The sequence below is a fragment of the Nuphar pumila genome, chromosome 11 (assembly GCF_984573655.1).
Source record: "Nuphar pumila chromosome 11, dmNupPumi1.hap1.1, whole genome shotgun sequence".
Taxonomy (NCBI): Eukaryota; Viridiplantae; Streptophyta; class Magnoliopsida; order Nymphaeales; family Nymphaeaceae; genus Nuphar; species Nuphar pumila.
In genome coordinates this window covers 907,889-920,580 of record NC_143259.1, presented here as the reverse complement: position 1 = coordinate 920,580, position 12,692 = coordinate 907,889, and the positions used below count along the sequence as shown (strand labels likewise).

At 36.7% G+C, this 12,692-nt stretch overlaps 1 protein-coding gene across 2 annotated transcripts; it reads right to left on the bottom strand.

The window, feature by feature from the left end:
- Positions 1-5,571: 5,571 nt before the first annotated feature.
- LOC149821553 (uncharacterized) lies at positions 5,572-11,737 on the bottom strand. Of its 2 annotated transcripts, none has more exons than XM_089980751.1 (5): positions 11,165-11,737; positions 8,438-10,671; positions 6,766-6,900; positions 6,218-6,678; positions 5,572-6,088 (listed from the first exon to the last, which is right to left on the bottom strand). In XM_089980751.1, exon 2 carries the CDS (start codon positions 10,589-10,591, stop codon positions 8,621-8,623), a length of 1,971 nt encoding a protein of 656 aa, XP_089836877.1. In that variant the 5' UTR covers positions 10,592-10,671; positions 11,165-11,737; the 3' UTR covers positions 5,572-6,088; positions 6,218-6,678; positions 6,766-6,900; positions 8,438-8,620. The 2 variants fall into 2 exon arrangements, with proteins under 2 accessions (XP_089836877.1, XP_089836878.1); XM_089980752.1 differs by having other exon boundaries at positions 6,218-6,346; positions 6,825-6,900.
- Positions 11,738-12,692: the final 955 nt, after the last annotated feature.

Below are 12,692 nucleotides of genomic sequence, written 5' to 3'. Positions count from 1 at the left end.
ATCAATCTCAAATAAAACAAGTTGTTGATAAGGATATACAACAACAACAGGATATAGAGGTTCATTTTGAACTACCTGTAACACCTGTATGGAGGTCTATGAGGACCAGAAAATCTGCTATCCATCTAGACTATGTGGTGTATTTGCAAGAGCCCAATGATTTTATAGACATTGATGATAATCTCTTCACTTTTGCAGAAGCCATTAAAAGTTAAAGATCAACACATTGGATCAATGCTATGAAAGAAGAGCTTGACTCTATGACAAAAAAACAAGTGTGAGATCTAGTACCTCAACCTGATGAAGACCTGTTGGTTATAAGTAGGTCTTTAAGACCAAGACAGACTCTAAAGGTCATGTGGAGAGGTACAAGGCTAAGGTCGTTGCAAAGGGTTTCATACAGATGGAGAGCATTGATTATAATGAGACTTTTTCTCTTGTCTCAACTAAGGATTCATTGAGGATAACCATGGCCCTCGTAACTCATTTTGATTTAAAGCTACATCAAATAGATGCGAAAACTACTTTCCTTTATGGGAATATGAAAGAGAAAGTATACATACAACAACCTCCTGGTTTCAGTGTAGATGACTCAAATCATTTAGTTTACAAATTGAAGAAGTTAATTTATGTACTTAAACAAGCCTCCCGCCAGTGGTATAAAAAGTTCAATCAGGTAATTCTGAACTTTGGATTCACTGAAAACATTGTTGATCAGTGCATATACCTTAAGGCTAGTGGGAGTAAGTTCAAAATTTTGGTTTTATATATTGATGACATTCTTCTTGCAACTAATTATTTGAGTATACTACATAAGACAAAAGATTTTTTTTCCTCTCATTTTAACATGAAGGACATGGGTGAGATGACATATTTCCTTAGAATTGAGATCTGTTGTGATAGAACTAAGGGTGTCCTTGGTCTCTCTCAAAAATCCTATATCTTTAAGGTTCTTAAAAGATATGAGATGGAGAATTGTTCTCTTGGTTTGGCACCCATAGTGAAGGAGAATAAATTGAGCCTAAAGGACTATCCTCAAGATGATAATAAAAAGGCTCAGATGTCAATTGTCTCATATGCTTCGGCGACTGGAAGTTTGCAGTACGTGTTGACCTGCACACGACCAGATATCACACTTGTCGTGGGAATGTTTGGTAGATATCAGTCAAATCTAGGCATTGCGCATTGGAAGGCAACGAAGAAGGTCGTGCGCTATTTGAAAGAAATGAAGGACTATATGTTGACCTACAAAAAGGTTGACCACCTAGAGGTCATCGGATTCTCTGATACGGACTTGGGAGGATGTCTCGACAGTAGAAAGTCCACTATTAGATACATCTTCGTACTAGAAGGTGGTGTCATCTTAATGAGAAGCAGAAAGCAGTCTACAACTGTTGCTCATAACATGAAGGCATAATTCATTGCTCTATACGGGACTTCATCTCAGGTCATTTGGATAAGAAACTTCATTATGGGTCTTGAGATTGTGGACTCTATTGAGAGACCACTAAAATTTTTTTGTGATAATGAAGCAGTTGTTTCCTTCTTAAATAACAACAAGAACTCAATCTTGTGTCGACGCATGAAGTTGAAGTACTTTGTTGTTAAAGAATGGTTTAAGAATAATCTGATATATATTGATACAATCAGTACGAAGGAAATGATTGTGGATCATCTTACTAAAGGGTTAGCATCGGGATTATATTCTCAACATGTAAAGGAGATGGGTTTGTTTGATTTCTTCTTATGTATGACAATACATTATGATTATATGTGATCACATTTGTAAAACTAAATTGATTCTCTATGGTTTTGTGCATTATTTATTTTGTATAAAGGATCTCTCATTTAGGTAGAGAGAATAACAGAATAACAATATTAAAGGACCAATAGAATGATTTAGAGACCAACCTATTCATAAAGGTAATCTTAACATGCTAAAGCATTGAAAATGAGTTATACTATAGTACATGAAAATATAACATTTCATAAAGAAATGTTCATCTTCATAACTCATATGATTCATTCTTGTGATACCAAATAGCATGTGAACCCACATGAAGAATTAAGTCGAGATAATGGTATGAATCTCGATTTTATGTTTTTTCGTGTCAATAGATCAAGTGAGAGAATGTTGAACATTTCAGATCGGGTCCAACCCTATGTGTGACCCGGTTTGCCACTAATAAAGGTATTAGTGGGACATTAGTAAAAATTAGTAGGGAAGGAGTTACGTAAATGTGAAAGGGTTTACATTTAATATGACATGTGAAGGGTTCACATACGTGAATGCCATGTATGTAACCCCCCACTTTCTTGCCCTTATAAATTGAGGCATGGCTACTTTATGAGTCCAACCAAGGTGTCCTCATTTTCTCATTGGGTTCAGGGTCCTTCTTAGCCTATCAAGTCGATGGTGAGCAAGACCCTGGACCCAATGAGAAAATGAAGACACCTTGGTTGCACTCATTAAGCAGACATCCCTCAATTTATAAGAAGAGGAAAGCGGAGGGTTACATACATGGCATTCATGTATATAAATCATTCACATGCCATATTGAATGCGAACCCTTTCACATTTAAGTAACCCCTTCCCCACTAATTTTTATTAATGCCTCACTAATACCTTCATTAGTGTCAAATCGGATCACACATAGGGTTGAACCCGATCAGAAATGTTCAACATTCTCCCACTTGACCCATTGATACGGAAAGGCCTTTCAAGTTCTCCCCATCTTGGTCCCAATTGCTTGATTGTCAGGAAATTGTCAAAAGAGCATAGTCTACAAGGTTTATTGGCTGCCCTATGCATAGAGTGGCATCCAAACTAGTGACAGTTCCTCGTCATCTTCGAGAGTGAAAAAAACACTTTTTGGGGGATCTACGGATTCGAAAGATGCAAATTGATTAATGCAGACATTGCTAAATTGCAACCTCAGGTCGATCAAGGCTGTCCTCTAGCGATTGGAAAGGAAATTCGTCTCCAAGAAGAAGAACTTTCAGAAATCCTAAAAATTGGAAGAAGCCAATTGGAGGCAAATATCTCTATGTAGATAGTTGGAAGCGGGGTACCAGAATACCCGTTAATTCTATCTCTTGGCCAATAGAAACATGCAAAAAAAAAAAGCAGATTTTTTGACTTCAGAGAGAAGATGGGTCTAGTGTGGTTGGTAGGGAGAAAATTTTCAAAGAAACTTCTAAATACTCCTCAAAATTATTTTCCTGTGCTACTGTAGATTGATGCTCCTTAAACCCGTGTCCAGGAATTTTAATGGGCGTGCGCATCTTCTTGATAAATTAGCATCCACAGACGGAGTCAATCAATGGTCAGATATGGATCCGGACTGGAACACCCCCTCTGTAAATATGTAATCTTGTTTCCTTCAATAAACAGGTAGGGTCTGCCTAACCCCAGCTTTCTACGTCGGAAGAAAAGTCATGGTCAGCGTGGTTTTCAGATTTTCCACGTCTGTTAAAAAGGAAACCTCAGTCATCCCATATGTTTCGAAATTGAATCTGCTCTGCTGCGATGACCAACTTGAAACAACAGTGGCGCACGGAGACACGAGAAAATAGAAAAACTTTCTTCTCCATCTTCAGCTAGTTTTGCATGTAACTCGTTGCACTGGTTTTAAGGAGAGAGATACTACATATCTGAAACAGTTTGCAATGGCCAGGGAATTGCTTTAGAAACATTATGGGGTCAAACTAATGGGGCATGCTAATTCCTTGCATCCCATCGGTTCTTTTCTTGGTTTACATCGGTTCATTGACAAGACCCCTTGACATCACATGAAGCCGGGAGGTATGTTATGTACTTAAATCCCAGGACTGTTTGCTAGTGCTCTTCTTCAGCTACTTTTGAAATTTCTTGAATCACATAGCTTAATTCTTCTGATGCTCTATAGCACTTTTGCTGAGACTTTCATGTCTATGCCTGTTGGTTCTTTATCTTCAGTGTAGCCATCTTGGCACTTCATTTGAAACTCTCACCTGCCTGTAAGCATACATTGGTTCAAATATCAAAGGAGGCATTTGGTGGATTGTGTGATTTCCTCAAAAACTTGTTTTTCTGCAGTAATGATCTGGTAATTGTGCTGCAGCATCTGCCAACGATCTGTTATTGAGATTTTCTAATCTATTTTTTCTTTTTTATTTTCCAGTGCAGCCTACCAGCCTGTTTGCTCTACTGTAACTTGGACTCTCTTTTCTCTATTCTTATTCACGCCATCATTTTTTAGCTTTATGAAACCTCCTCTGGACAGTGAGTGAATGTTTGAGCCTTCGAAGAGTTCCTTCCTTGTCCAAGGGCTAACACAATTCAATCACATGTTTAATATCACCGAACCTAGCTCGCATGACATGTGGACTCCGCGTGATGTGTAAAACCACCGAGTGAAGTTGTAACGCCCCCCCAAAAATTTAAAAACTTAAAATTTTCATAATTTCTTTTTAACACATCGAAGTTTATTTTTTAAATGGAAAATCTGCTCTCATCTTCAGATCCGTCACAAGTTGAAAACAAAAATAATCATTTAATTTCATTGATTGAATATCATAGTTTACAAAAGCTAAAAACACTAAGACTAGAGCATGTCAAATTCGGTTGAAATAGTACGAGTCCAAAGAATTTCTTGATTGAAAAATCATAATATGATGCATTGAATTATAATATAATAATTCTAAATTCTAAATATTAAATAAATTCATTATATGAAATTTATGAATCTTTTATGGGATATGAATACTTATCTAAACCAATATTCAAAAATAAAATAAATTATTTAATAGATTTGAATATTATCCAAATAAGTATTATTAGCAGATCTGAATAATTAATTGAATTTTTATTTCAATGGTATACTTGTAAATATTTAAAATGTACATTATTTAAAATATTGAAAGACAAAAAAATAATTTCCTACAAGTGACAACTTAGTTATTTGAAATTAGACTAAAGTTAAAATAGTAAAACTAAAAGTATTTTGATAAAAATAAATAAAATTTATGAAATTAATAAAATAAATAAATAAATAAAAAATTTAAAATGTCTTACATTTTTTATAAAACAACCAAACTTTAATGGTTTTTATTGATTATTTTACAAAACTAAATCCAAAAAAAAAGGAAAATGAGACTTAGTTTTCTAAAACAATCAACAAAAACCATTAAAGTTTGGTTGTTTTTGTAAAAAAAAAATGTGATTTTTTTAAATTTTATTTATTTATTTATTTTATTAAATTTATAAATTTTATTTATTTTTACCAAAATACCCTTAGTTTTGCTATTTTAATCTTGATCTAATTTCAAATAACCAAGTTGCCACTTGAGTACCAAATTACATTTTTGTTCAATATTTTTAAATATTTACCAGAATATACTCTTGATATGATAATTTATCACTTTACCCCTATACATTTTAAATATTTATAAATATACCTTTAAAATATGAATCTGGATCTACTAATAATATTCATTCGAATAAATATCCAGATCCATTAAAAGATCATTTTATTTTAAGATATAAGTTTGGATCAGTATCAAAATTCGATAAAGGATCCATAATTTTCATATAATAAATTTATTTAACATTTATAATTTAGAGTTATTACAGAAGCCCCTTCGTATGGAGCCACCATCGGTCATTTCGGCATCTGTTACACACTGAAAAGTTCCTTCTTGTTGCAGCACGTGTCCAATGAACTAGGAGGGACTGGGCGTCCAAGAGCAGCTCAGTTAGTGCTCATGGTGATCTCCCATGCTGTTGTAGATGCTGCAGTTGCAAGCACAACTCTTCTTTTTCAAGCCATCAGCCATGGGCTATCTAACCAAAACCATCCATCATGGAGCTTCATGGCTGGCTAGACAAGAAAGGTAGATCCATCTGTGAAATAGATGGTGTGCCTTGTGTCACGCAACATTACTGCCACCTTCCATCTTGGTCTTCACTGCAAGAGAGCTATCTGAAACAAGAAGTGCAAACTCACCAGGTGAACTAGGAGGCAAAGCGATGGCCGGTGGCTGAACTGATGGCAATGCAAAAGTTATTTTTCTTGCTAGTGGTGGCAGAGGGCACAACTGAGAGGATCTATGTTACCAAATAACAGAATAACAAAGCGTTGGAACATGCACTTCATCGTCTATCAAAGAAAACACAAATAATAGGTTGTCCTGTGAAAAAACTATAAATTCAATAAGCAAAAAGCTCAGAGAATACCCGTTATTTGAGCATCGTGAATGGATCATAGTGCCACCTGTCTTTCACTTTTTGTAGAAAAGATTCACTGGAAGGGAAGAATACATCGACGTTACCTTGCAAAGGGAGCATCCATGTTCATTTCGTCCACTGTTATAAATTGCATCTTCAGACATTGAAAAATAAAAGAAAGAAAATTTTATTCAAAAAATAAAATTATCTATGAAACTGGAAGAGTGTTAGGCTTTTTCATGAAAATTAGGACATATCTCCAAAAAGTTTACAATGCTGAAAATCCCTTTAAAATGGATTTTTGATGAAGAATCTGATCCCACATGAAATCCCCTAGATGTTTGCAATTACCAGGACTCACTGGGAATCGAATTCTGGGAGTAAGTGCAGTCGGTTCCTAGGTTTCTTCCTACCACATAGTTTTAGAGATGTTCATGGTTCATCGCTGATTGCAGCTAATACGGTGGAAACTGCTAGCAAGCAAAATTAACAAGTCGATCATGTAAATTTTCTACAAGAAACAAATAGGAAAAAACAGAGTGCTTTTAAAAGGTCACCTGGGTCTAGACCAGGAAGTTGAAGACTGAAATAAAAAAGGCATGACAGAGATCTGAACCTTTCTTTAAGAAACAAATATATCCACAAACACTAATGTGGTTTCCGCCAGGCATGCTCTTTGGAATAATACAGACCTGAAAATTGGTGGTCAAAATGGAAAAAAAAATCAGTGAATCGCGCAGCAAACTTCACCCAGCAACATCACAAGAAGTATATCCCCCAAACAAGAGCAAGCTTGCCAAGAAAGAAGTTTAATCAAGAGGCGATGGAAGAAAGGCAGATTTTCAGCACTGTACGAAGTGAAAAATGAGAAGCAATTGATACACATTCAACGGGCACATTAGAAAGATTTTTAGAATTTATAAGTAAAAAGAACTAGAAGTTATCAAATATATGACACCATGACCACTTATCAAGATTAACTAAATTTTCATCTTTAAAAACAAAGTAAGTTTAAAATCCCATGGAATTTAAAATAATTGATTATTTTTTATTTCACTATAGAATTGGTCTAGCACACTTTTATAAAATATAAAGACGATAATCAATATGAATGTATTAAATCAAGAAAGAAATCATTATCGAATAATATTATAATAACCTAATAACTAGAAAATAACAAATGAACTTTAGCATGACAGACTGTTAACATATATTTTTTTTATAACATCTAATGACATATGCACAACATTACCTGATAACATGCTCTTATAACGAGAAGAAAATCCTGAACACTTTCTTTCTTATTCATTTAAATGAACTATCCAGAGGACTTTTATGCTCTATATAATATCAATGCGTGTTTCAAACAGATTGTTAGGACCAAGGTGTCATTTACTCCTCAACCATATCATGAAAGGGCAACTATCATTCCCTTCCTATAGGAATCATAGACTTGTTTTCTTTTAATAGAAGTGAAATTTTCATGACAAGTGGACACCATTCTTACATCCTTGGGAGTGTGCTTTCCCGGGACATAAGAAGTGAGCTTTGAAAGCACTTGGCTTCCAACTCTTGAGTTAGCCTTTAAAAATGAACTTCTATGTATAAAAAAGGGTTTTTGGCACCATGAACAGAAATTGGACATAGGCATTTAAGACTACATTATAAAAAATTCAGACACAATGACAAACATTTCATGACGAAACAATAAAATAAGCTGTTGAATATATACAGGCATGGTTAGCATGGGTGATATCCATTAGTAGATACAATGATCATACACCATGCTAATCCTTGAGCCACACATTCAAACTAATATTCAACAGTATGTACTCACATTTTTGAGATCAGGTTTTCCAACAAAAAATGTACATATGAATCTACTGGTAGGGAAAAAGAACAAGAGAAGACATACCCCATTTTAGACATGCTGTCTTTCAAGGTTTAACACAGTCTCACATATGCAAGACAAGCTTGAATTTTGAATCATGCAATTCAATCAGCCAAATTGTGATATAGAAACAGGAAAAAGGGCAAAGGACTACAAAATAATGTAATAAGTGTCCTTGCTTCTCAAATGAAGCTAAAGCTACATCAAGAATAAAAACAAGAAGTTAATAACATGTTCTCCATGAATCGTATTTGCAACTGACCAAACTTTGGTTTTGGTTGGAGGACACATGTAACAAGTTATCACAACGCAAGCTAACTAAGTCTTATTTTGCTTACCTTGACAGCACCAATGAGCAGTTTGGACTTTCTGGAATAGAGCCTGTTTTTAAATACCCATGCTGCCATTTAGATCCTCAATCTGCAAAATAGTATAAGGTGAGAGATGAGGTTTTAGACAACACCCCTCAACAGCATGCCACACACGAGTACTGCTTTGTTTTTTCCACCATGATGCCAAAATCAGTCCAAGCCACTTTGAATCATCTTTGCATGGAGTTCAGCTACTGAATCAATATCACCTTCCCGCTCAAAACCATCAACTAAAACATTACAAATCTCTTTATCTGGACAAATTCCATCACGTAACATCATCTTGAAGAAAACCTTCGCTGAATATGCTAAATGTCGTTTGCAAAGTCTATTTATGACAACACTATAATCAACAATTGAAATTCTAAATCCAATATTTTTCATTTTATTGAAGAGAAAGATAGTTTTGTCCATGTTGCCTCTGATACAGTATGCACTCATTATCAAACGAAGGGGACTCTTATTCAATCTAATGCCTTGCTCGAGTAGAGAATCCAACATTCTTTCTGCAACTTCCAGTTCACCCTTCAAGCAAAGGCCCTTAATGACAGCATTATATGTAGCAGGGCTGGGCATAATGCCATGATTCAGCATCTCATCATGCAATTGGATGGCCATTCCTACATTCTGCTGTTCACATATCCGTTTAATGAGAACATTATACACAACTGGATCTACGGCTACACCCTTTCTGCACATTTCTCTTAGAAACTGGATAGATCCTTGAAGATTCCCTTCTTTACAAAGCTTTTTTACTATTATAGTATAAGTAATAACATTAGGCTGGATGGATTTTTCCTCCATCTGTTTAAACAATTCAATCATCATGCATATGTCCCCAAAAGCACAATAACCATCCAATAGTGTAGTGTAGCTTATCTCATTCATAACTAAACCAAGAGATTCACTTGTTTTCAAAAGCTCCCTAGCTTCGGACAACCTACCAATTTTGCAAAACCCAAAGATGAGAGAATTCATAGTGACTATAGTAGGAGTCAATCCATCTTTAATCAACTGCCCATATATTTTGACAGCCTCAAAAACATAACCAGATTTTACGTAACCATCTATCATGATATTATACAGAAAAACATCAGTAACTACTCCACTCTTGATCAGACTCTCGAAATAACTCCTGGCCTCAAGTAGCTCGCCGTTCTTACATAATCCAGAAAGAGTCGCCCCATATGAGAAAGCATTGGGTGTGATTCCTTTTGAGCACATATCACGATACAGTTGATTCACCTTCTGCATATTTCCTTGCTTGCTGTAACCATTCATAAGGATACAATATGTGATACAATCTGGTTCCAAGCCGAAAGATGCCATCTCCTTGAGCAAACAGTCTGCATCATGCACCAAACCCTGCTGGCACAGTCCATTCAAAAGAGCACCATAAGTAACATGATTTAATTGAAAACCTAGACGGATCATTTCCTCTCTTATCCTCAATCCCCTCTTGACATCACCTCTTCGACAATATCCATCAATTAGAGTTGTATAAGTTACATGATTTGGAACGACACCTTTTTCAGACATTATGCCAATAATTTTCTCTGCCTCTTTAATCATCCCAAGCATACCAAAACCATTAACGAGAGAATTGTAAGTGACCAAATCCGGCTGCATTCCACCCTGTACCATGTCCTCCAATAACTCCATGGCTTCACCCATAGAACCTACTAAACAGAGGCCATGGATAAGAGTATTATAACTGCATCTATCAGGAAAAAATCCATAGTAAAGCATCATACAGATAAATGATTTTGCAGTATCTACAAACCCCATCTTGCAGAAGCCAGACATAAGACTATTCAAAGCGACAATGTCACAAGGTTTATATCCTTTACCTCTCAGTTCTTGAAAGAATTTTAGTGCTGCGTGCAATTTTTGCTGCTTGCATAGACCATCAATAAGGATTGCATAGGTGTGGTCATTCGGAAGAACCCCACTAGAACCTATCTCTTCATACATTTTGCATATCATGTATGTGTTTCTTAAATTATAGAGAAGTGAATTATACGTTAATATCGAAACCTGAAAATTAAGAGCCTTCATCTTAAAGAACACACAAAATGCATCATCAATCATTTGAGCTTTCGAGTATACATTTGCCAACATATCAAATATAAGGCTATTGCCCTCCCACCCTCTGAATTCATCCCACAATAACTCACAAAGCAGAGTAGCCGAACCAACTCCTGCCATGTTCACCAACAGCAAACAAAAAAAGTCAGTCAAACTAAAAAGGACCATGGAAAATTGGCAAACACTATCCATCAATGATAAAGAAATTATTTTAGCCATCATTAGATACAATTATCCTCAAATCACAAGAAATGTCCCGAATCGAATGGACACGTAGACAAACTCAAACTGTAAACCCAACAAAAAGCGAAAAAAAAAACTATCATGCGATTCAAGAATAAAAGCAGTCATCTACGATACGGAAAAACCCATAAAAAATTTCAGAATCACAGAAATATAGCTTCTTTTCCCCATAAACCCAATAGTTTCTTGAAGAACGATTTCTTAAAGTACGGAAGTGAAAAAAAATTCAAGAGAGAGAAAAAAGAAGACGTCTTTTCAATTACAAAACTCCTCAAAAAGGCACAAAGAGAACAAAAAAAAATCCAAAGCTTAGCTGCAAAAAAGAAAGAAAAAAAGGGGAAAACAGGTAAGATTAAAAATTACAAGGGGGAACCTTCTTCTGCAACCAACGGCCGGAGAACATGAAGAACGTCCAGGAAACGCCTCTCTCGAGCCAAAGCATGAGCGACCACCAAGCAAGAAAACCTGGAGTGGCGAAACCCATGTTCCTCCCGAAGCCATTTGAAGATGAGGAAGGCGGAATCCGCGTCGCTCTTGAGATAGAGAAGCATTCCTTCAACATGAAACGGCGCCAACGACGAAACCAGGCCGGAAAATCGGCCGGTGCGGAGGAATCTCTCCCCACCCACCTTTCTGAAACCCTCTAAAGTCTCCAGAATCAGGTCTCTGAATATCGATGCGATGGGGCGGGAGTGTTCTTCCGGCTCGTCTTCTTCATGGGCTGCTGCTACCTCCGAGGAGAGTCCAGAAACGGAGAAGAGAGAAGGCTTGAGCAAGAGAGGTCTCCAACGAAGAATCCATGTAGAGCGAGAGAGATGGTTCATAATAGGAAGAGAGAAAGAGGGGGATTAGGAATCGTCGTCGTGCGGTAGGAGCGAGAAGGGATGCGTTTGTGTGTTCATGGTTGCAGCTGCGTTCCCGTCGTCCTCCGCTCCTCTCCTCGCTCACAAAATAAGGCAGTTAGGCAGGGTCTGCCTTTTTTTTTTTTGGATAAACTACAAATGGATCGGTTTCTTTCGGATCTTCGAGCCGAATCCGATACATTTTCTAGGGTATGGTTCTTAAAATACGATCTGAGTGCACGTCTGGATTTACATGTTCGGACTCATTTGCATTCACTACACATAGACTTAGGGTAGCGTCTCAAGAGGTTCGGACTCTTGTGCAAACAAGAGAATGAATCTCATTTGCATAGCTAATCAAAAAATGAGCCATGACAAATGGATTGTGGTTAAAAGATTTGAAATTACATTTGGGGCAAATACTCATATCTCATCTGATTCAAATCACATGTTCCACCTTGTGATTTGGAATTGCATGACTCCAAATCACATGAGACACAGCTAAGGGTGGGCCTCGGACCAGCTCGGCCCGGACGGGACCGGACCGTTTCAGGGAGCACAAGTGATGCGAAGAATTTTGACAGTGAAAGAAAGTTCATAAATAAGCTATAGCATTTTTTTTGGATATTTACATAGAGAAACCATCCCCAGGATCATAGACCTAGCCACACTGTCTTTGACTGACATACTTAGGGTCGCTGTCCTGACAGCATAAAACTCTGTGGGCTTACTCTTTGCCCCCATGGAGTCTTGATGTTTCGGCTTGCGCAAAGGGTGATGCCCATGGGATTTGAACCTAGACCACCTGCCTAGTGGCCTAGGTCCATCCCACTATACTGGATTAAACTATAATGGTTCAAATGCACTTTTTGATTTTTATCTATCAAAATTATTCGTCATATAGTTTTGTTTTATAAAACGATTAGTGCATTTTCAACATCATGAATAAGTTTGATCTAATATGGAGGAAAACAAGCCTTTCATTTTCAGCATGAAAGAGGAAGCTTGAAACCACACTTGGCAGCGTGAATCAAGTTGCTCGTGGTTCG

Excerpts from the sequence above, each read along its gene's own strand:
- LOC149821553 (XM_089980751.1), bottom strand. The coding sequence starts at position 10,591 with ATGTTGGCAAATGTATACTCGAAAGCTCAAATGATTGATGATGCATTT.